This window comes from Canis lupus, chromosome 6, assembly GCF_011100685.1.
Source record: "Canis lupus familiaris isolate Mischka breed German Shepherd chromosome 6, alternate assembly UU_Cfam_GSD_1.0, whole genome shotgun sequence".
Classification (NCBI taxonomy): Eukaryota; Metazoa; Chordata; class Mammalia; order Carnivora; family Canidae; genus Canis; species Canis lupus.
In genome coordinates, this window is record NC_049227.1 from 8,228,614 (window position 1) to 8,250,401 (window position 21,788).

Here is a 21,788-nt window from a genome sequence, read left to right on the forward strand (position 1 = left end):
GACACATAAAATTAACTATCACAGTTTCCCAAGCACGTGGATGGTAAGGTGGGACATGTGGGTCAGAGGAGCCACCTGCATTCCCCCCAAGGTTGGGACTCTGGATGGCAGGACAGTGTGGAAGGAGAAAACTTGGGACACATGAAACTCTGTGGAGTTCATTCTCAGTAGGGAGGGGAAGGGCCCTCCTCCTGCTCTCTCTCTTCCTGTGCCCCTCTCCCCACACAATCCCTCTGTCTGATGCATCCTGGGCTTTGCCTTCCTATCCTGGATGCTCCTCCCCTCCCCTCTGGAGAAAGAAATTCCCACCCTCTGACTCTAGACCAGACATGGCACGAGGGATGGCTTAGGGGTTTTGTTTGTTTTAAGATTTTATTTATTTATTCATGAGAGACACAGAGACACAGAGAGGCAGAGACACAGGCAGAGGGAGAAGCAGGCTCCAGGCAGGGAGCCCAATGTGGGACTCAATCCCAGGTCTCCTGGACTACGCCCTGGGCTGAAGGTAGACACTCGACCACTGAGCCACCCCAGGTGCCCCGGCTTAGGGGTCCGGCTTAGGGGTCTTAGCTCTCCCACCAGTCTCTCTACAGGTGCCCCCGCCCCTGTCCCCGGCTCCAGCCACCTGAAACAGACAGTATGGATAATCAGGGCACTTGTTATATGAATTTAACTTTTTTTTTTTTTTAAGTAGGCTCCATGCTCAGCATGGGGCTTGAACTCAGGACCCCGAGATCAAGAGTCACAAGCTCTACCAACTGAGCCAGCCAGGCACCCCTGTATGAATTTCAACTTTAATTCAAGTCCTTCCTTCCAATAGAATGTGGCTCCTAAGCTTCTCTGATAGAAAAATCCCCAGACCCTCCCCATCTGCTCCCCACCCCCACCCCATTCTGACACCTCACTTGTGATGCAGGTGGGTGGCCCGGCCCAGCTCAGGACCTTGCCAGAGAGAGCTACATGGTCACCCTCAGGAGGACAAGAGCTACGCACATGTCCCCAAAGCCAGCACTGTTTTCATGATTTCTTTCTCAGAAGAACACAGGCCAATTTCAAATCAAGGTGAATATACTTCCCTTAGCAGTGCAGCTTTGGCCTGACTCCCTTTGGAAGGGTAGGTCTGCCGGCGGGAGCCCGGCTTGATCACAATAAACCTGCCCCAGCAGTAAAGGGCTCTCTTCTCTTCCCTGCAGGGATGTACCCGACTCGAATTATTTGCTTTTTATTCCAAGTCTGGGCCTATTGCAAGGTGGGCAGCCTCCAGTTCATCCAGCACACACTGAAATAGAATCCTCTGTGATATTTTGTCACTTGCTATTTTTACTTATTATAATGTGATTGTCTTTTTATATCATAATATTCACCTGATATATGATTTTTAACTGCAACACAGTATTTTATCATGTGAATTTGACATAATCTCACTTATCCCTGTTATAGAAAATATAGTACTAGCTGTGGTTGGTATTGTTTGCTGCTAATAAAGAAGGTTCAAGAAACACCAGTCCTCAGAGAAAAGATGGAGACATTTAGCTACATTAAAACAGAGAACTTCTTTTTCTTTTAAAATATTTTTCTTTTTCTTTTTTTTAAAGATTCTATTTTTTAATTATATATATATATATTTAAAGATCTTATTTATTTATTCATGAGAGATGCAGAGAGAGAGGCAGAGACATAGCAGATGGAGCAGGCTCCCCATGGGGAGCCTGATATGGGACTTGATCTCAGGAACCCATATCACAACCTAGTCCAAAATCAGATGCTCAACCACTGAGCCACCCAGGCAGTGACCTTTATGAGAATAAACCACATACAGCTTCACATGACAAGACAGATGAATTTCAGTGTAACGGTCAGCTATTGACACAATAATGCCGCATAACAAATACCCCAAGTCTCCCTTCAACAGTGAAAGCAATAGTCCTTCCTTCTCATGAATCTACAGTTTGGCCGGGGGTAGCTTGATCTCAGCTAATCTAGACTGAGCTTGGCTGGCAGCCCTGCCTCAGTCAAAGGTCTGTGGATTGACGAGTGCTACTCTGCTCCAAGATATCAAGACAGTGCTTGAATTTTTGACCTTGCACCACAACATGGCTAAGCCCAAAGTCTTGGGGCAGGAAAATAGTCTGCCCACAGTAAGGCCAGGGCAAAGGTGCTGACCTGGGAGGTGAGAAAGATTGGAGCCAGTCATTCAATTTTCTATACCTAGCAATATAATGTTGAGTGAAAAAACAAGTCCCAGAAGACTTTTGCTGTACTTTTAAATTAAAGTTTAAAAATAAGAAAGGCTAAGGGCACGTGGCAGGGTCAGTCAATAGAGTGATCAACTCTGTATCTAAGGGTTGTGAATTCAAGCCTCATGATGGGTATGGAGCCTACTTTAAAAAATAATAAATAATAAAAATGAACAAGGCTAAACAATGTATTTTGTAAGCATACATGAATATGTTTTTTTGCATACATGAATATGTAATAAAACAAAAATAAGCAAGAGAGTGGATAAAATTCAGGTGGCTTTTGCTGGATGGGATACAAGTTATTGGTGATATTCTAGTTATTGGGTCAGATGAAGGGCTCATGGGTGTTCATGATATCAATCAATCAATCAGTTAAATGAAGAAAAAGCAAAAGCCACGCATGATCCAGTGATGAGGGTGTCCCGTGAACAATGATCATGATCAATCCAGTTCTGTAAGCCTGAGGTCTGAGAAGTTCTGCTGGGCTATCTGCTGACTCACAGCCCCAGCTAGACCCGGACAATGTGGGTCTGGGTTGTTACCATCTCCCAAGTTCCAGCAATATCTCCTTCAGTGTTATCTGTTTCTCCCACAGAGTAGACCAGAACTGTATTCAGAACTCTAGGATAGCACCAACCCAGAAGAGAGTGGGGAAGAAGTCTTTCCTCTACTTCCTAGAGAACATCATCCTTCTGGGCTAGCAGTCCCGCAGGAGAGGTTAGGTGGGTGGCTGAACCTGTGCCCCCAGGACACATATCATACTTGGTTGAGAGAAAGAGTTGAGACTATGCACCTTGGAGAAGGGTTGCCACGTGCAGCCATTGGGGTTGTGCACTGCTCACTGTAGATGTTACCATTTCCCTTGTAGTCTAGGTTCTAGGTGGTGGCAGTACACCTGGAGCTGCGCACGGTGTTCCTGCCTCGGTGACTGGCTCTGGATGTCTGAGATTAAAGACAAACCTGAAGGTCACTATGTACCATATCCAAGGAGCCTTGGCCTCCTGCAGCAGAGGCAGCATTCAGAATTGCTGGACACCTGGGATTCTAGATCAAAAGGACTGGTCAGGTTGAGGCATGGAATCAGAGGCCAAGGAGGAAACCCAGGGCTTGGGTAAAGACAGGAGAGAGACAAAAAGCCAAAGCCTGGCTGAAACAATGTGCTAATGAGCCACTCTGTGTTACGGGTGAAGATGAGGTGATCTTGGGGAATTTGAGCGATGTGGGAGGCCACGGAGCAGCTGCGCCTAGCAGGACTTGCCCCAGGTCTACCTGATGCTCAGCCTGTGGCTGTACTGCCAGTCCCCCTACAGATCAGCCCATAAGCCTGGGCACCAGGGAGGGATGTCTTCCGGGGAAGGCTCTGCTCTTCACTGTCCGCTCCACCGTGGGGGCCCCAGCCTGTGGGGTGGGGTGGGGGGCCCCGGCTCGGTGATTGAGGCCTGGCTAGAGCCATAGGTGGCCAGCTGGGGAAGGAAGCCCCATTTGCAGATTCATTTCTGGGTGAGGATAGGTGGGGACTTTAAAAAGCGGCCCCTCGCCCCCCACCCCCGGCTTCTGATTGACTCCACCCCGAGCCAGGCTGGGGTGGAAGCTGCTGGATGCTGGGCAACTTGGCTAATTGCTAAACTAGGGCAGCAGGGTGTGGCTGACATAATTATAGTTTGTTCTGTTGCCGCTGGCCCGGCTCACAGGAGAGGGTGTGAGGAGGCTCCAAGCAGCAGAAAGCACATATTAGTACAGCAAATTGGGCCTGTTTGGCAGCCTCCGGGCCCCTGGGAGGGCCCCAAGCCCAAGCCCTGCCTGAGCTACCATCTGCCACTGGGACACCCTGCGTCTCAAGGGAGGGCCCATTCGCATCTCCTGGCTCTGCTCTAGGTAGCCCTTGGGGGATGGGGTGTGAGTCTCACAGTGGCACCTTGACCCAGCCCTTCCGTGCTCCGGGCCTCAGTTTCCTGAGCTGTCCAGTGGGATAAGGGGTGTCCGCCTCTTTGTGAACCAGGGGCCCCGGCCTCTCATCCCTGCTCTGGCCCCTGTCTAAACTCAGGCCTTCTGGCTGTGGAGAGAGAGTGACCACCTACCACACTTTCTGGCCCCAGGTGAGCTTTCTGGAAAGCCTCTCTGGGCTCACATACTTGCGGTAGGACAGAGTCCCCCCAGACTGTCTCTGGATGCTGACTCCTCTACCGACCAGGTCTGTGAGCTTAGGCCACTTTCTGAGCTCCCCCGAGCCCAGGCTGGCTGGGAGTGGCAGTTGCAGAATGCCTGCAAATACTTTGGTGCATTCCTTCAAGAGGCAGGGTCTAGACGGCCTCTCCTTGCCACCAGGCAGGCCTGGTGACCCGCTTTGACCAAGACAGTAGGATAGGAGTGTCACTCTGTGACTTCTGAGCTCAGGTCACAGGACGCCACAGGCTTCCACCTCATTTGCTGGGATAGCAGTGCTGGTGTCTTGAGCCACCACATAGAAGTCTGACAGCCGTGGCTTCAAGTCTTCTGGGCCCAGACGCCAAACATGTGAGTCGTCAAGCCTTGAATGGTTCTAGCACTAGCCGTCCAGCTGTCCCCAGCCTTGATGTCTTCCCAGCTGTGGGAACATTCTTTAGATGTTATGAAGCAGACATAAGCTACCCTCACTATGCCTTTCCTGGATTTCTGACTCATAGAACCGTGAATGCACCCCTGTAATTTGGGTGTGATTCTCCACATGGCAATAACTAATAACCCAAATGATTGGATTTAAGTGGGGGTAACCTAGGGAAAGTTCTTCCCAAGGGGCCAAGCTGGGAGACAGGTGGTGAGCCTAGCTACAAACACCAGGGGGAGGGAAGATGGCGACTGTAGAGTGCTGGTCCCAACCAGGTGGGTATACAGGCGATGGCCCAGCTGATAAACTGACAAAGCTGCCACAGTGATGCTCTCCACTAAAGCTGTTTCTCTCCAGTTGAGAGCCCCTCGCTTCTCAGCCACAATCCATGCATAGGTCTCTTATTGTTTGTGTAAGTCAGTGGAAGGTAGTACTGTCACCTCCCTGGATTGAGGATTTAGACCTCTATTCATGCAGCCCAAGGACAGGTTCACTTTTATAATCGCATGTCTGAGTTGAGCTGACTCTGAACTATAATCACTAGGTTGCTTCTGTGCTGCTGAATCCCTGCAATAACTCACAGCTGGTGCTGGGTCTCACCTGCCTTGTGGCTACTGTGGCTGGCAAGACATGTCACCCTCACTTTCTGGGGTGGGTAATGCTGCACCGAGAGCCCCATGCTCCCATTACTGGACATTTGAATTCTCTCAGTTGTAACCTGGTCAGCAGGCCAGCCCTGTCTACCTCTGCAGCCACGTGGGTCTGAGAAAGGAGAGGTGAGCACGTGGGAAGGACCTCCTGCAAGCCCGGGGTCCGGAAGTCTGGGTTCTGATACTGACTTGTCACCACCCCCACCTCCCTCTGACATCCTCAGTAATGAAATCAGAGATTGGGCAGAGGAGCGGTTTCCTCCCCACCCCAGAGGCTCTCCAAATAAGCTCTAGGAGGCTAGGCCCCCAATACCGGGGAGTGCATGCTCCTTGAGGACGATGCTCCCCACTCAGAATCCAGAACAATAAACCCGGCATGGAGCCGAGGGATATCCAACATGCGCTACCGGCACAGTGGGCCGGAGCTCGCAAGGGGCAGGGGTGCGGGGGCTGGGGAGAGGGAGCACCACATGCCTTACTGGCCTGCCCAAGGCAGCATGGCTCCTTGGCCTTTCCCTCCCTACTTCCTAGTGACCAGGGCCAGAGCCTGGGTCAGGCCAGAGCAGCCCACCACCCTGTAGTTAATATTTCAGCCAGAACCCAGACTTAGAGCCAATTAGCTGTTTTCTCCCTCTTACCCCAAAGGAAATTGCCTTTTGCACTGTCAACTCCCTAATTACCAGACGGGAGGACCAAGGTTTTGAAGACAATTAGGGGGAGGGTCTGTCTTTTCCCAAACTCCCTCGTGTCCCCTCCTCCCCAGGCCCGCCCCTGTCTGGAGCCTTCCTCTAATTTGGAACCACTTAGAAAAGACAGAGAAGCCTTTAAAGCTAAGAAGAATGTCTCCCGGAATGCCTCCGCCTGTTTTATGGCTGTAGCTGGGCAGGCTGGCAAACTCACTCACTCTGCAGAAGCACGGATGATGCATCCTGTTCAAGGGGCCTGTGGCTATGGCATCCTGCTGTAAAAAGAGCTATGGGTTTGACTGGGTTTGACGGTTGAAGGGGGAGAAGGGGTCAGGAGTCACTCCCAAACCAGAAGAGGGAGCTTCCGAGCCAGGTTTGGGGACTCTTGGCCAGTCCCTGCCTGGGTCACCTCTGGAGGGTTCGGCTGCCGCCCCTGAGCTCCCCTGGCCCCTCTGCTCCCCAATCCTGCCTGACCCTGGCCCCTCACTTTATATGCCTTCATATCTGGGCAGCTCTGTGAGTGCTCTGGGATGTCCTACACATCCCCCTGCTCTTCCGCAGAGCAATGACAACTCCCGTTTTTGTCCTCATTCTTCGAGTCACAGTCAGATGGACCGCAGCCCATAAAGCCTCCTCTGACAGGTCATGGTGCTCTGTCCCCTCACGCTTGAAACCATACCTGTTTTTTTCATGTCTGTGTCTGCAATGCTCAGCACTCAAAAGTACCCATAAATATTTGATGAATGAATGAATACACGCAGCATACATTGTCTGACTGTGTTACTAAAATGATTCAAACCCAGGAATTTGTCAAGGATGAGTTTTTAGTCTCCCAGAACACCCGGGTAGGGCCACAGCAGATAATCAATGAGCATTTGCCAATTCTGAGTTGCCTCTGCTTGGGGAAGTGGTAAGTTCCCCATCACAGATGATGTGCAAAGCAAGAGTCACTTGAGAGAGTCTGCAAAGGACACTCAGCATCTAGCAGGGCTCAGAGGGCCAGTGGATTCCACTGGATCTCTGAGATCACTCTAGCCAGAAAGTCTCTAACAATGGTTCCCCATGTGGAAGGTTATGTATGAGCAACTCCTGGAGGCCAGAATTACTGAGGCCTCTGTGCTCCTAGAGGCCAGGTGGCTGGAGGCCAAGGAGCAATGACAGTAAGGTCCTAGGCCAAGGGAAAGGCAGGTAGTCACAGATCTACAGAGCAGAGGTCAGAGAGAAGCAGTGATTGTAGTGGAGGAGGGAAGGGAAGGGAAACCAAGGAAAGCTTCCAGGAGGAAGTGAGAGATGATAGAAAAGAAAGTAGGAGGATGGAGGTGTGGTTGGGGTGAGGGAATACTCTCCATGGTCAAAGGCTTGGAGGAAGGAGATTTCGCAAATCATCGGGAAAATGGTGAAGGTCAAGAGGGTGGCCGGCCAGGAGGGAGGCCTGGGGGGCAGAGGACAGCCTGCTGACCATGAAGAATTAGAAGGGACAGTTAGGAGAGATGTAATAGGCGAGGTCACCTGGCCCACTTTGCTCCCTCGTGATGTGGGTGACAGCTGTCACTTCGCAGGGGACAGGCCATGTTGAAAGGCAGTTGATGCCTTTCAAGCTCCCTTCCAGGTCTGGTGACCCCTGGGACCTTGAGTTGCCCTCTGGAAAGTGGGGTGCTCTTCACAAGGGGCTAAGTACTCCTCTGACTTCCCCAGTCTGACCTGGAATTCCAGTTCTGAAGCTACTTACTCCCAGGAGGCCCCTGGCTGAAAGCACAGGCCCCTTGGGGACCACCCCATGGTCCATTGGGCCAAACAGTGTGGCCCGGACGGCAATGGCAACAGACTCGCCATCGCCGCCAGCTCACTGGCCAAGTGAGGGCCGACGACGTAGGCAGAGCTCACAGCTTCCTGGCTCGGGGCCCTGCAGGCCCACCCCCTCGCCACAGCCCTGCTCGCCCCAGGGACAAAAGTTCTCCCCCCATCTCTCCTGTCAGTTATCACAGTCCCGACCAGGTTTTTGATCAGGGCTCCCCACTTTTGTTACAGGGAGAAGGAGGCCGGGCAAGGAAAACATCAGGACATCAGGACTAGTTTGCTAAGCGTATGGAACCCCTGTTGTCACTGCCATCCCCTCTTGCATTTCCCTCCTCCTGACAGCTGGGTGGCTCACTCACGCGGGACTGGCCTGACCTCCGGAGCCCCTCCGTGGGTGAGAGTCCTGGGTGGTGATCCCCAGAGGCAGGAGCTTAGGAGGCCTCTGGCCAGCAGGAAGCAGGTGGTAAAGCCCCAGATGGCAAATCTCTCCCCACGCAGGGCCAGGCTCGCGGACTGGGCAACGAAGGGCAGCTCCCCATAGCTGGTGCGGGCAGCAGCCCCCTGCCCCTCCTTGTGGACCTGCCGCATTTACACAGCCCATCTCCTGCGTTCACCCCAGCCTGCTGGGCGCCTGTGGAGCATGTGGTTGGTCCCTGCCAGGGGTCAGGATGGCAGTCCTGGCCCCAGCTCAGTGTGGAAGTTTCCATCCTACGTCCCAGGGAGGTCAGGGAGGTGAGCATCGGGATGGGCAGAACTTTCCAGAACCACTGGAACCACTGCTTTCAGCCTTAGATGAGTGACTTCACCTGTGAGAGCCTCAGTTTTGTCACCTGGAAAATGGGGGTGAGGACGCATGTTTTAGAACATGCCCTGACCCTTTTATAAACGTGAGCTGCTGCTCTTATTGTCATCATCACGTTTCCTCCCCCAAGGCAGGGATCAGCCATCCTGGGGCCTGGAGGCCTGGAGACCAGCTCCAGGGACAGTTAAGCTGTGCAGTGCCTGGAGCCGGGTGGGCTCGCTGCCTGAGCCCAGCACTGCCGGCCCTGGCAGCAGATCAGAGGTGGTGGGTCCCACATGAGAGCCAACTTGGCTGGACGGATGGGGGCTGCTGGGCTGTGCTGGACACATGGGGTCCTGCCAGGGACAGGTGCGGGCTTGGCTTGGCACATCTGCTGGAGAATTCTTGGGCTGGATCAGGCCTGGTGGGGATGGTCCACGTCTGGGGGTACGTGTGGCCAGCGTGGAATGGCGATCTCATTTTCCAATTCTCTCTCATTGGGGTCACCTTTTCTTTTGGCTCCACTTGGGGTTCCACTTTTCTTTTGGCTGTCTCTGCTTTTTCAGCTCCCCAGATGTTTTCAGTGGCCTGAGGGCTGGAGGGGGTAATGGTAGCACTGGTAACCAACCACTAGGCAGTAGTCGCACTGCTTGAGGGGCCTCTCCCTGAGCTGACTGGGGCTGATACGTGCTTGCCCCTTTGCACCGGTGAAGGATGGTGACCCACTCCAAGTCACACAGCCCAAGGGGTTGGGCCATGTTGCAGCCGTGAATTTTCCCAGCTGGTGAGGGCGGCCCTGCCTTGGAAGCATTGTTGACCTCAAATGGCCCAAGGCCAAGTCCTCCCAGCTGGTCCCAGGCCTCAACATACTGTGCGTTCTCAGCCCAGTGCCCCTTCCTGGGCCATGGTCTCTTGGGTGCAGAGATCCGCTTGGCCCAGAACAGGCGGAGATCCTGCGGTTTGGACAGTGCCTGGTCCCCACCCACTCCAAATGGCCCCTGACAGGTGCCTGGCAGGGAGGCCTCCATCCTGTCCTCTGTCACCTTCCAAACTATTGTCCGGACCTGGAGCACTATTTAAAGAGCCATCTTTGAGAACTGCCTGCCCTGCTGCATCGAGAGGGAGCACTTCAGACCATGGTAGGGGGAAGGCTGGGGCTGCCCTGCCTCCTGACCCTGACCTCATCCCTCGACTCTGACCTCATCCTGGGACCTTGACTTCATTTGTGATTCTGGCCTTCACCTCATGCCTGAACTCACCCTGACCTTGACCTTGCTCCTCTCACTGACATCCTTGACCTTGACCTTGTGTTGTCCCTGGTCCTGACCTTTTTCTTCACCCTTGATGTTATCCCTGCACCTGGCCTGCCCTGGACTGTCCTTAAAGGATGGCCAGTCTATCCATGTAGGTCCCAATTTGGGCCTCTGTCTCCTGGACTTGGTGGGGGGGCTGCCGAGGTGAAGTGGTGGTGGAGGGTGGGTAGGAACGAGGAAGAGGAGGCTAGAGGGAGGCAGGGTGGGCTAGGCTTGGAGGTTTCATGGCAGAGGCAGGACTGCTCCTGTTGAGAGGACATGGCTCCTGGGGGATCGGGGTTGATATTCTGGGATGGCCCAGGTCCTATGCAGACTGCCATGGGGCCTGCCCTGCTGCCCGCCCCTTGCCCCAGTCTCCAGCCCTTGGGGTGGCCCTGCAGGCTCTCAATGGCACGGCACTTCCAAGTCTCTGGCTCTCACACCTTCACTCTCCCTCCTGGCCTGAGAACTCTGACCTGGCTGTCAACCTCAGCTCAGAAGCCACCTCCTCTGAGAGGTCTGCTCTGAATACCCCAGCAGAAGAGGGGCCTCCCTGTGTTCTCAGTGTCTGTCACTCCCTCCATCACTCTCTACTGATCATCTGTCTCCCAGCTGGACAGGGAGGTGGGGGGTATCCTTGGGGACAAAGCAGGGCCTGATTTGGCACGAGGTCCCTGGGACCGGGCACAGGGCCTGGCTAGAGGTCAGCAGGCACCTAATAAATGTCCTGATGCTCTGTGGTGGGCATCATCTTGGTTTAATAAATGGGGACACGGAGGCTCCAGAGCAGGCAACTGATTTTCTCAACATCGCAGGGCTGTGAGCGGCAAAGAGAGGATTTGAACTCGGGTCTGGGGGATGCCCTTCCGCCGTGAGGTGTTCCTTTCGGAAGGGTCCCAGCTGGGAGAGCAGGAGGTTGGCTGGTCAGGGCCCTGAGGCTCAGGGTGCTCCTGGGGAGTCCGAGCGAACAATCCCGTCCTCTCCTGGGTGTCCTGGAGGAGGGCCTGGCACACAGCGGGGTGACGTGCCACAAGAGGGACGTAATAGGCTGGCTGAGGCAGGATGGGGGACACCCAGGCCGAGGGCAGGTCCTAGGAGAGAGAGGGTAGACTAGCCCACAGGCGGAAGTGATTGTTTTTTATTAATCAGAGGGAAATGTGTATGTAATTATGTGAGATGAGCCCCGCAGGGAGGTTCCTTTCTTTATGATGTCTGAAGGGATTTATAAATATTACAGAGGTTTTACAGCACCATAACGTCCTGGCTGCCCTGCCAGCCCCCTTTCAAAGGATTAGTGGAGACAAAGCACCCAGTAAAAGCTAATTATAAGTCAGCCGGCGCTGCTGCTCCTGAGCCTGGGAGCCGGAGGGGAAGTGGGGGTGAGTGCAGGGTGGGGGGGGGGGGACAGGCGTGAGCTCGGGGAGGGGAGACCACACAGGGGCTCGGGGTGGGCAGGGGAAGCCCAGGTCCTGGGGAGGGGGGGGAGGACAGGGGCTTGGGACCACCCCTGCCCCCTCCTGCCCCGTGAAGCCCGGGCTGTCCTTCCCCTTGTGGCCAACTCCTGGTGAATACTGCTGTGGGTGAGGTCCCCTTGGTGGGGAAGGTCCTGGGGACCCAGAGCTTTCGGGGAATGCTCAATGGCGGGCTCTCAGGCCCCTAATATCCTGAGAGAGGCATGTGGAGGCAGGACGGCTGGCCAGAGACCCTCCACGTGGATGGTCACCTGCTCTGCCTGCTGTAGAGATGGGTCCTGAGCTCTGGCTGCTGGGCCCTGGGTGGGCGCAGAGGAGCCCCGAGGAGGGACCGACACAGGGAGATGTGGCCCAACACAGGGAGATGTGGTCCTCTCTAGTATACTGCTCGGGTTCCCCATACTGGGTCAGGAAGGTGGGGGGTCCCCAGCCTCCAGCCTCTGCTTACCCACAAGTCTCCCTGTCCGCCTGCTGCACCCTGCCGCCCGGGGCGGCCGTGTCGTTTGGGACCGTGGGTGGCACTCTGGGGGGTGAGGCGTGGGGGGCGGACAGGATGCATGGTGACCTCTGGAGGAAGGGCTCCTGCAGCACCCCACCTGGCACCTCACAGGCACCGCGGAGAGCCCGCAAGAGAGCAGAAGGCGGAGCCAGCTCTAACGTCTTCTCCATGTTTGATCAATCCCAGATCCAGGAGTTTAAAGAGGTTGGTTGGTCAGTGCGATGCATGGAAAAAGCACTTGGGAGGGGGGGCGGCAAGGCCCGGGTCACCCTCAGTCTGTGGGGGTGATGATGTCACTCCCCTTAGAGGCTGCCGGGGTGCACCTCCACGCCTAGGGGTGTGACTTGCTGTGTTTGGGCAAACCCCTGCCCCTCTCTGCCTAAGCCTTTGCTTGCTGCATGACCTCAGGCGAGTCCTTCTGCTCTCTGAGCCTCAGTTTCCCTTTCTGTGAAATGGGGTTGCTGCAGCATGAAGTGAGGGAGGGCCATAGCGCCCCAGGTGTGCAGGGGGAGCTGAGTGGGTTAGCCAACACTCTTGTGCTCGTGCCATGCTGAGCCAGGACGCCAGCCGGCCAGAGGGGTCTGTACTGAGGTTATCCAGACAGCAGTGTGCAAGACAACAGCCCCGGGTGTGTGTGGGGGGGGTCTGGGGAGGGGCTCAGGCTTGGACGAGTGGGTAGGTGGCTGCTCAGTACCCATGTCTCCACCAGGCCTTCACCATCATGGACCAGAACCGGGATGGCTTCATCGACAAGGAGGACCTGAGGGACACCTTTGCTGCCTTGGGTGGGTGACCAGTAGTTGGGGAAGCTCAGCGCTTGGGGCAGAACTGAGCCCAGGCCTTCTGGAAAGAGTGGGTGCCTGGGGACAGGCCAGGGCAGCAGTTGTAATGGGTGTGAGGGGCTTGGGTGCCATGGGGATACAGGGGAGGGGTGGCCGGTGCCTGGAAGGTCAGGGGAGGTTCCTGGGGGTTCGAGGCAGTCTGGGCCAGGGATGCAGGGCGGGCACCAGGTGCATGAATGGCCCATGCAAAGGCCTGGCCTAGGAGGCTGGGGTGGGGTAAGAGGGCAAGAGAGCAGGGGGAGATGCTCGGGGAGGAGGCTGGACATGTCCACAGGACTCAAGGCTACTGGGCTTCGGCTGCCAAGGGAGGCTTTTGCCCTTTCTAAGGGCCCACAGAGACGCCTTAAGGCATGAACGGGGTGGGGGTTCAGGTCGCAGGAAGGGGGCATAACCAAGTCATGTCTGAACTAAGCTTTGAGCTCCTGGAGGTACGGTTTTCCACTGGGACCATGAGGAACTCCCGAGTCCCCCCACCCGACCCCAGGTGACCTCCTCCTGGAGCATATGCGCTCTGAGCTCTGCACCTCTGTTTCGGCTTCTTTGGGCCTGTTCCTTCATCTGTGAAATGGAGATAATCACCCACTTGCTCTCCTTTCCAGGGAGGCCCAGGTGGCAGCAGTGGGGGTGGTGAGGCTGGGGGCAGCCCCAGGCTAACTGTGGCTGAATGTGTCCCCCTTCTAAGGTCCCCCAGGAGGTGGGCAGGGCCTGAGGGCTGAGTCGGGGTGGGGGAAGTGGGAGAGTAGAGTTGGGAGACCCTGCAGGACGCTCCCTGGTTCTGAGCTCTGCTGTCCTGGGCTGCTGGCGGGCAGGATGCCCTCTGTGCCTCATGGTGATCCTGGGTGTCCCCCCTTCCTCCCCCAGGCCGCATCAATGTGAAAAATGAGGAGCTGGAGGCCATGGTGAAGGAGGCCCCTGGGCCCATCAACTTCACCGTCTTCCTGACCATGTTTGGGGAGAAACTGAAGGGTGAGTGGGGCTCCAGGTGGCCCTGGGGAGGGCATGGGCAGCCTGGCCCTGTGTGCAGACAGCTGGGGGCATGGTATAGCCCCGGATGCCTCCTGGGCCCCGCCCCAGTTTCTACCTCTACTCAGAGTAGGAGTGACTGTAATGATGCCTGCCTTGCGGGATGGGAGGGGACAGTTTGTGTGAAAACCCTCCGCCCAACATCAGGACGGGGCCCCAGCCTCACTTCCCTATCCCCGGGCTCATCTTACCTGCTCTGCCTCATGGCCAACGGGAGGAAGGATACTGGGAAGGGGGTTCTGGAAGCTACCGTGACTGACCCCAGTACCAGGAGGGTCATTCACACAGCTTCCAGGGAATGGATCTAGAGGCTCAGAGGTCACCATCCCTGTGCCAGGTGCCCCAGCATCAAAGTGGCTGGGATAGAACCCCAACCATGACTCCTCGCTCTAACCATTGCCCCTCCTGAGATGCAGCCTCAGGCCTAGGGTGTGGGGTCAGGGCAGTGGTCAGGACAATCCCGGCCCCTTTCTCTCTGGGCCCCAGGGAGCTACCCTTTGCTCCTTAGCAGCATTTTCCTGGGCTCAAGGCTTCCTGGGCTGTGACTCCCTGGGAGGTGAGACTCCTCCCCACACACATCACCACCCACACTCGGGCTGCCCTTGCTTGGTGGCCGCCCACTGATCCCCAGGGTGACCTTGGGCCAGGCTTTGCACCACAGTTTTCTGTCTGTATAATGGGAATTGTATTGGTTTCCTGAGGCTGCTCAAAGAACCACAAATTTGACAGCTCAAAAAAGCCGCAATGTTCTCTCTCATTTCTGGCATCTAGAAGTCTGAAATCTGGACAAGAGTTTCCATCAGGGGCTCAAGGGGAGAGCCCCACTTATTTACCTCTTCTGGCTCCTGGTAGCTGCCTCCTCCCATCCCTATCTCTGTGGTCACACGGCCCCCTCTTCTTCTGCTTGGCCATCTCCCCGTCCCTCACTCTTAGAAAGACAATTGTCACTGGATTTAGGGCCTATTGGGATAATGCAGAATGGTCCCCCCATCTCAACATCATTTCCTTACATCTGCAAAGACCCTTTTTCCAAGTAAGGTGACATTTCCAGGTTCTGGAGATAAGGACACAGGCATATGTTCTGGGGGTCACCCTCAACCCACGACAGGGGTGACCCTAGCAACGTCACGGATGATGTTTGGCAGCAAATCATAATAATCTCATGGGTTGTGGCCTGCTGGAAAGTACGACAGCCTCCACACACACTGTCCTGGCTGTTCCTGGAGCTAGAAAGCCAACCTGTGACCTAATGGCCCCACCCTCCATGGAAACTGAGGGCCAGACATGGAGTGAGTGGGGAGCTGGAGCTGGCCCTCCTCCGGGAAGCTGTTAGGGGTTATTCCCGGGACTGTGACCATCTCCTTGAAGAGCTCAGAACCCCCTGGGGCTGGGGTAGGGGTATACTTGCAGGAAAGACATACATGACTCTAGCCAATGATTCTATGCAGGCGGCAGAGGCCCGAAGCTCATGTTGGTGACGGCTGAGCTAAGAGCTATGATCCAAGGCCAGGTGGGGCCAAGAGACTGCAGCTTTTTTCTCATCTTTGCAGGGGTACCAGGCTCCATCTGAGCTTGTCATATGAACTTGGCTGAGCCTGCACACTTGGCCGCAGTGAGGACAGGAGAGGGGTCAGGGGGGCTGGGGCAGGCACCCTCTCATCCCTCTCACTGGGATGAGGACACTTGGCCATATGATTCCCAATGGCCACTCTGCAGCCCATTCATTTGTTGTGGTTTGCAGTCCACAGAGCAGAGATCTTCTGTGGCAGGAGAGAGGGGAGGGTCGGGCCAGGGTCATTGCCCAGGAGGTCACTGCTCTGGCCACTGGGCCTGAGCCCGGGACCACTGGTCCTTAGGAAGGTGGGCTGGAGCCAGCTTGCCCCAGCAGGGAGGACTCTCTCAAACCCTGGGAGGCCAAGACTTCCCACCAGCTCCCCACCATAATCCCTTGGGCACCCCCTCTGCTTCTGAGACCAGAATCTGGAGTGCCTGGGGCTCTGCCCCAGAGGAACCCTGGGCTGAGGCTCTGGACTGGGTAATCCCCCCAGGTCCCTACTGCCCTCCTTGGAGGAAGCCCACAGCTGTGGCCAGCACTGTGCCAGGCTCGGTCATTCAGGGACGCCGAGTGATTCAGATAGCATCCTGCCCGGTATGTGTCTCCAGTCTGACAGATGGGAACACAGAGCAGCAGGACAAGCTGGGGGCTCTGGAGTCCAGAGACTCAGTTTCAGACCTTCCCTCCCCTTATCAGCGGGGACCTCAGGCAAGGTCCTCTGTCTCGGTTTCTTCTTTGACAAACTGAGGACATCAGTACCCACCACATGGGGTGTCCTGGGGCTTCCAGGAACTAAAATGGCACACAGCACTCAGAGGGGTTTGTAACCATCACTGATCAACATTTGACCAGATCTTTATCACTAGCGACCCATTTTGTGAACTGATCCTGGGAGGTGGGTAACAAACACCACCTTTGCCTCCACGTCCCTGGTGACATAGCTGAGCCTTGAGAAAGGACAAGGACATGCCTGGTCTGCAGTGAATAGAGGGGCAGTGTGACAGAGGGAAAAAAGCACCAGGTCTCCTGTCATTCATAGCTATGAGGCCTCAGTTGAGACCCTGCCTCTCTCTGGGCCTCAGTTTCCCCAGCTGTACAACCAGGGGGGTCCCATTGTGGTAATAGACAACTCCTTCTAAGGACATCTTCCCCCCCAAGCCCACACAGTGGAGGTGACAAAACAGAACTTCTCTGGCTGTGCCCCCGCAGCCCACCACCCTCCACCCACCCCTACCTCTGGCCTGGACCATCTTGCAGACCTACCAGTGCCCCTGCCCAAGCCCAGCCTTCAAGCCCCAAGTACAGCACTGTCTTTCCAACCTGTGCATGTCGTGGGTAGCAAGAGAGGCCCAGAGGTGACCCCACCCCAACCCCCACCCTCACTAATCATGACCTCTGAGCTTCAAGTTTCTCCATTTATAAGATCAGGTCCATTGGTAGGAGAGTTAAGCATGCAGTGCCGCCTCAGTCCAGGCCTGATCCTGGAGACCTGGGATCGAGTCCCATGTCAGGCTCCCTGCATGGAGCCTGCTCCTCCCTCTGCCTCTCTCTCTCTCTTCCCCCCGCCCCCCGATTAATAAATAAATAGAATCTATTTTTAAAAAAAAGGTGGGGTCAGTTGGGGTCTCCCTGTACAGCTGTGCAGGCTGCTCATAACTAAATGTAATGCCCTCGGTTGTTACTCCTACTCCTTGTTTCTCAAAAATCTCCCTTCTCTTGCTCCCACTGTGGAGTGGACACTGGGGACGAAGCCCCCCCCCCCGCCCCCCCAGCCCAGCTCCTGCCCAGCCCCAGCCTGTACTCCTCACCCTGGCTCTCTCCCTGCCTTGTGTGTGCTGCTTCTAGGTACAGACCCTGAGGAGACCATTCTCCACGCCTTCAAAGTCTTTGACACCGAAGGAAAAGGTTTCGTCAAGGCTGATTTGTAAGTCCACTCTGCCCTTCCTTTTTTTTTTTTTAAGATTTTATTTATTTATTCATGTGAGACAGAGAGAGGCAGAGACATAGGCAGAGGGAGACATAGGCTCCCTCCCTGCCAGGAGCCTGATGTGGGACTCGTTCCCCGGACCCCAGAATCACCACCTGAGCCAAAGGCAGATGCTCTACTGCTGAGCCACCCAGGTGTCCCCACTCTGCCCTTCCTTTTGGCTTTCCTTCCCCAGATGCTCAGGTGATAAGCGAGCTGGGGTGAGGACGGGGTGGGCTGTGCCCCACTCTCCTCTGGCACCCAATGCTTAGCCAGCTCGGGCAGTGTCTGGCCAGGAACCAGGAGGGCACTGCCCTGCCCAGCTCAGTCATTGCTCGGTGTCTCTTCCCCTTTCTGGGACTCAGTGTTCCCGTTTTTACACGGAAGTGTATAAGGAGTGTGGGGTCACCAGGGGCAGATTTCCCAGTGGTGAGGTGGAGTGCGGGTGGAAGTGGGCCTTCAAGGGCAACAACGTGCTGCCTAGGCTGGGGCAGGGAATGTTCTAGATGCAGGAACACAGCAGTGAAGGGACAGGGCATGGGGTCTGTGGGGTTGGTGAGAGGGTGGCCGGAGGCTATGGGGGATGACAGGTAGGGGGAGAGCAGGGAAGGAAAGGTGGGCAGGGTCTAAGTGGGGTAGCTCCTGCATGCAACAGGCCCTGGATGCTGTGTCTGCCCTGGGGACCACTGGGCTGGCATTGTGGAGGTGGGGGCACTCATCCTGCTGTGCCTCAGCCCAGTGAGAGTCCCGAGCAGAGCCAAGGGCGGTGGGCAGGGCCAGCCTGCCAAGAGGCTAGGACACCAAACTCCCTGGGCAGTCGTTCCAGAGCTTCTGAGGTCTCGTTGGGCCTGTGGGTGGCCTGGGGCAGGTAAGATTTCCTCCCCAGGCACAGGCTTACTGACTATTATGATGCTTGAGGCCTTGGCTTTTTTTTTTTTTTTTAAAGATTTTATTTATTCATGAGAGACACACAGAGAGAGATACAGAGACACAGGCAGAGGAGAAGCAGGCTCCACGCAGGGAGGCTGATGGGGGACTCGATCCCTGGATCTGGCATCACACCCTGAGCTGAAGGCAGACGCTCAACCGCTGAGCCACACAGGCATCCCTTTTCTTTTCTTTTTTTTTTTTTAAGATTTTATTTATTTATTCACGAGAGACACACAGAGAGAGGCAGAGACATAGGCAGAAGCAGGCTCCCTGTGGGAAGCCTGATGTGGTACTCGATCCCAGGACCCTGGGATCGCAATCTGAGCCAAAGGCAGATGCTTAACCACTGAGCCACCCAGGTGCCCCAAGGCTTTGAGACTAGATTTGCTGCCCGCTGGAATCATCACATAATGGGGGTGTTGGGGGACAGGAGAGGGCAGGGGCTGGGCAGAGGGGAAACAGAGAAGGTCCATCTTGTCTCTCACACCTTCTCACCACCCCCACCCCTCCAAAGTTGTGAGTCACATGCTCCCCAGGGTAGGCGAGGGGTTTGTTCAGGGTTCCTGCAGGCTGGGGCCCTCTCCTTCACCCCTCCCTCGGTCTGTGCTTCCCAACACTCCTCTTGGGGGCCCCCAGGAGGCAATGAGGGCAACCCCCGGAGTGGCCTGGACCAACCCCTCTACTGGGACTCACCTTTACTCCCACCAGTGCAAGGCCAGGCCTGTCTCAGGGACCCAGTTTGGGAACTGAAGTCCCCTCCACCCCCACCCGGGGATACGGGACCTGGAAGCTGTGGCGACCTGCCAGGCAGGCCACAGAGAGGCTCTGGCTGAAATGGAGTCTGAGAACAGTCCCCAGCTTGGAGAGTTGGAAACTGTGACTGTCCCACAGTAACATAAATAATGGAAAATGTGCGTTGGTCCTTAGCGGGCTCGCCACTGCCAGTGCTCAGGGCCCGGCTCAGGCCTCTGGTCCTTCCCTGCCTGCTGTACCCCCTGAGAGGCCTAGGGGCCCTCCGAGCTCCTGGGGCAGGAGTTCTTTGGGGCTTCACCTCTCGCCGCCCCTCCAGGCCCAGGCAGCTCTGACCTCTGCAGGCAGCTGTTCCCCTGGACATCCCAGGGACACGGGCCCCACCATCACTGCAAATCCTGATGTTTCTCGAACCTCAGTTTTTCCCTGTGAAAGGGGGCTCATAGCACTTGCTTCCCACGGCTATGAGGAGCAAAGGAGACCCAGGCAGGACCTTCCCATGCCTTGGCGGAGCGCAAGCACCTTGTACTCTCGAAGGCACAATGCAGATGTCAGCTCAAGCCACCCACTGACCTTGTGGTGCATCTAGAACCGAGGCCGAGAGGCTCCACTCAGGAACCTGGAGGTTGATTATTAGCACACAGTGGGCCATCAGAGTGGGCCCTAAGGTCATGGCAGGGTCCCAAGTTTCACTTCATTTGGTCCCCCACCTTGGAGGAGAGTCTGGGTTACAAAGGAGGAAACTGAGTCTCAGTGATTGAGGAGTCCATCTGAGGCCACACAGACACCTGGCTGGTGTCCTCCTGGCATACAACGCCTCCCCGCCGCCTGTCATCTCTCACAACCCCCCCTCCCCACTGGGGATCTGCATGTGCACACCCCAGGGTGGTGCTTCCCCTGAACCTGACCCTTCCTCTCCCCTGAGCAGCATCAAAGAGAAGCTCATGACCCAGGCAGACCGGTTCAGTGAGGAGGAGGTGAGTGCGGGCTTTCCAGGGCACTGCCTAGAATCTTCTGGGGGAGGTCCTGCCCAGCCCAGCCCCAGCCCCGTGAGATCGCTCTTCTTTAGACGCTGACTCCTTGGAGGGGGACAAGGAGGAGTGGGGGTGGCTGCGGGACCCTGGCCTCTGGGCCCTCAATCCCTGGCTCTGTCTGCAGAGAGGGGACCAATGTTCTGCCTGTCGCCCCCGGGTGACGTCCCGGCTCTGGCCCCCACTCCACCCATGTCCAAGCTGACACCCTGCTCCTTCTCCAGGTCAAGCAGATGTTTGCGGCTTTCCCGCCAGATGTGTGTGGTAACCTGGACTACCAGAACCTGTGCTACGTCATCACACACGGTGAGGAGAAGGACTAGGAGGCCAGGGATCCCCGCCCCCACCATTCAGAGGCAGCAAACACCGGCGGTGTTTTGGGGTGACCACCGGGGAGCCCCTACAGCCCACGTGTGCAAAGAAGAGGCTCCCCTGGCCCCATGGCTCGGGGGCAAAGGGAGAATAAATAACACTAACGAGGCCTGAGTTGTCGTGATTAATGCTCCTGTTGGTGAGAAAGCAAAACATTCCTGTGTTGGTGGTTTTTCCAAAACTTTTTACTTCCCCCGGCTTTGCTCAACTGTTCCTGATGAGCTGGTGTTTAGAACTAATTGACAGTTTTAATGATCCCCAGCTGGGCCACAGGACATTGCCTTCATTTAGGAAGCTTTTATTGAGCACCTTGGGCGTGCCAGACCTGATGCTGCTCTGGGGGACACACAGATGAGCCAGCCCTGTCCCTGGGCCAGAAGGTCATGCAGTGAGGAGGACAAGAAGTGGGGTGGGGACACAAGGGGAGGGGGAGGGGCCGTGCAGGGCAGATCTTGCAGCTAGGAGCTGGGCAGAGGCCAAGAAGGTGGAGGCCAGGGTTTGGATGGATCCAAGTGACTTTCAAGGGGTAGGCAAGGATTCCTTAAACAGGACACATGTAGCATCAACTATAAAATAAATGAAAGTGCATAAATTAGACTTCATCAAAATTAAACACTTCCACTGAGCAAAAGACACTGCAGAGTGTGAAAAGGCAAAGCCCAGCATTGAGAATAGGTTTTGACAAAGACCTTGTATTCGGAACATACTTTTAAAAAATCCTACATCGGGGCACCTGGGTGGCTCGGTTGGTTAAGCATCTGCCTTCAGCTCAGGTCATGATCCTGGGGGTCCTGGTATTAAGCCCCACATCAGGCTCCCTGCTCTCTCTGCCTCTCCCTCTGCCGGTGCTCACACTGTCTCTCTCTCTCTCTTTCTCAAAAACAAATCTTAAAAAAAAAAAAAACCCAAAACTTTATGGAGAAACATTAAAAAGATTCCTACACATCAATAATGGAAAGCTAACAACCACACATGTGCCAACAAAAAAAAATAATAGTCTCCAAATGGCCAAGAAAGACTTCATGAGATGCTCAGCTTCAGTGCTTATAAGGAAAACGCAAATGAAAACCTCCTTATAGAACACACTCACCGGAATGGCTAAAATTAAAAAAGATCGACAACACCAAGTATTGATGAGGATGTGGAACAAATAGAAGTCTCAGAGTTTGCTGGCAGGATTATGAAGTGTCAACCACTTTGGCAGCCTGCAGCAGTCCTTCCTCCTGAAGTTAAAATGGGTGCAGATCCTGACCTAGCACGCCCACTTCTACACAGATACCGCCAGAAATGTCCACACATATCCTTCAAAAGACAAGTG

The 21,788-nt window shown here is 55.4% G+C and overlaps 1 protein-coding gene across 4 annotated transcripts; it reads left to right on the forward strand.

The window, feature by feature from the left end:
- Window positions 1-955: 955 nt before the first annotated feature.
- Window positions 956-20,579, forward strand: MYL10 (myosin light chain 10). 4 transcript variants are annotated; one of them, XM_038538851.1, is made up of 8 exons: window positions 956-1,062; window positions 8,189-8,351; window positions 12,113-12,205; window positions 12,711-12,786; window positions 13,705-13,809; window positions 17,267-17,345; window positions 19,996-20,044; window positions 20,323-20,572. In XM_038538851.1, the coding sequence occupies exons 3-8, from the start codon at window positions 12,170-12,172 to the stop codon at window positions 20,419-20,421; spliced, it is 444 nt and encodes a 147-aa protein (XP_038394779.1). In that variant the 5' UTR covers window positions 956-1,062; window positions 8,189-8,351; window positions 12,113-12,169; the 3' UTR covers window positions 20,422-20,572. The 4 variants fall into 4 exon arrangements, with proteins under 4 accessions (XP_038394779.1, XP_038394777.1, XP_038394776.1 ...); XM_038538848.1 differs by lacking the exon at window positions 956-1,062 and adding an exon at window positions 9,744-9,877 and having other exon boundaries at window positions 8,218-8,351; window positions 20,323-20,579; XM_038538849.1 differs by lacking the exon at window positions 8,189-8,351 and having other exon boundaries at window positions 957-1,062.
- Window positions 20,580-21,788: the final 1,209 nt, after the last annotated feature.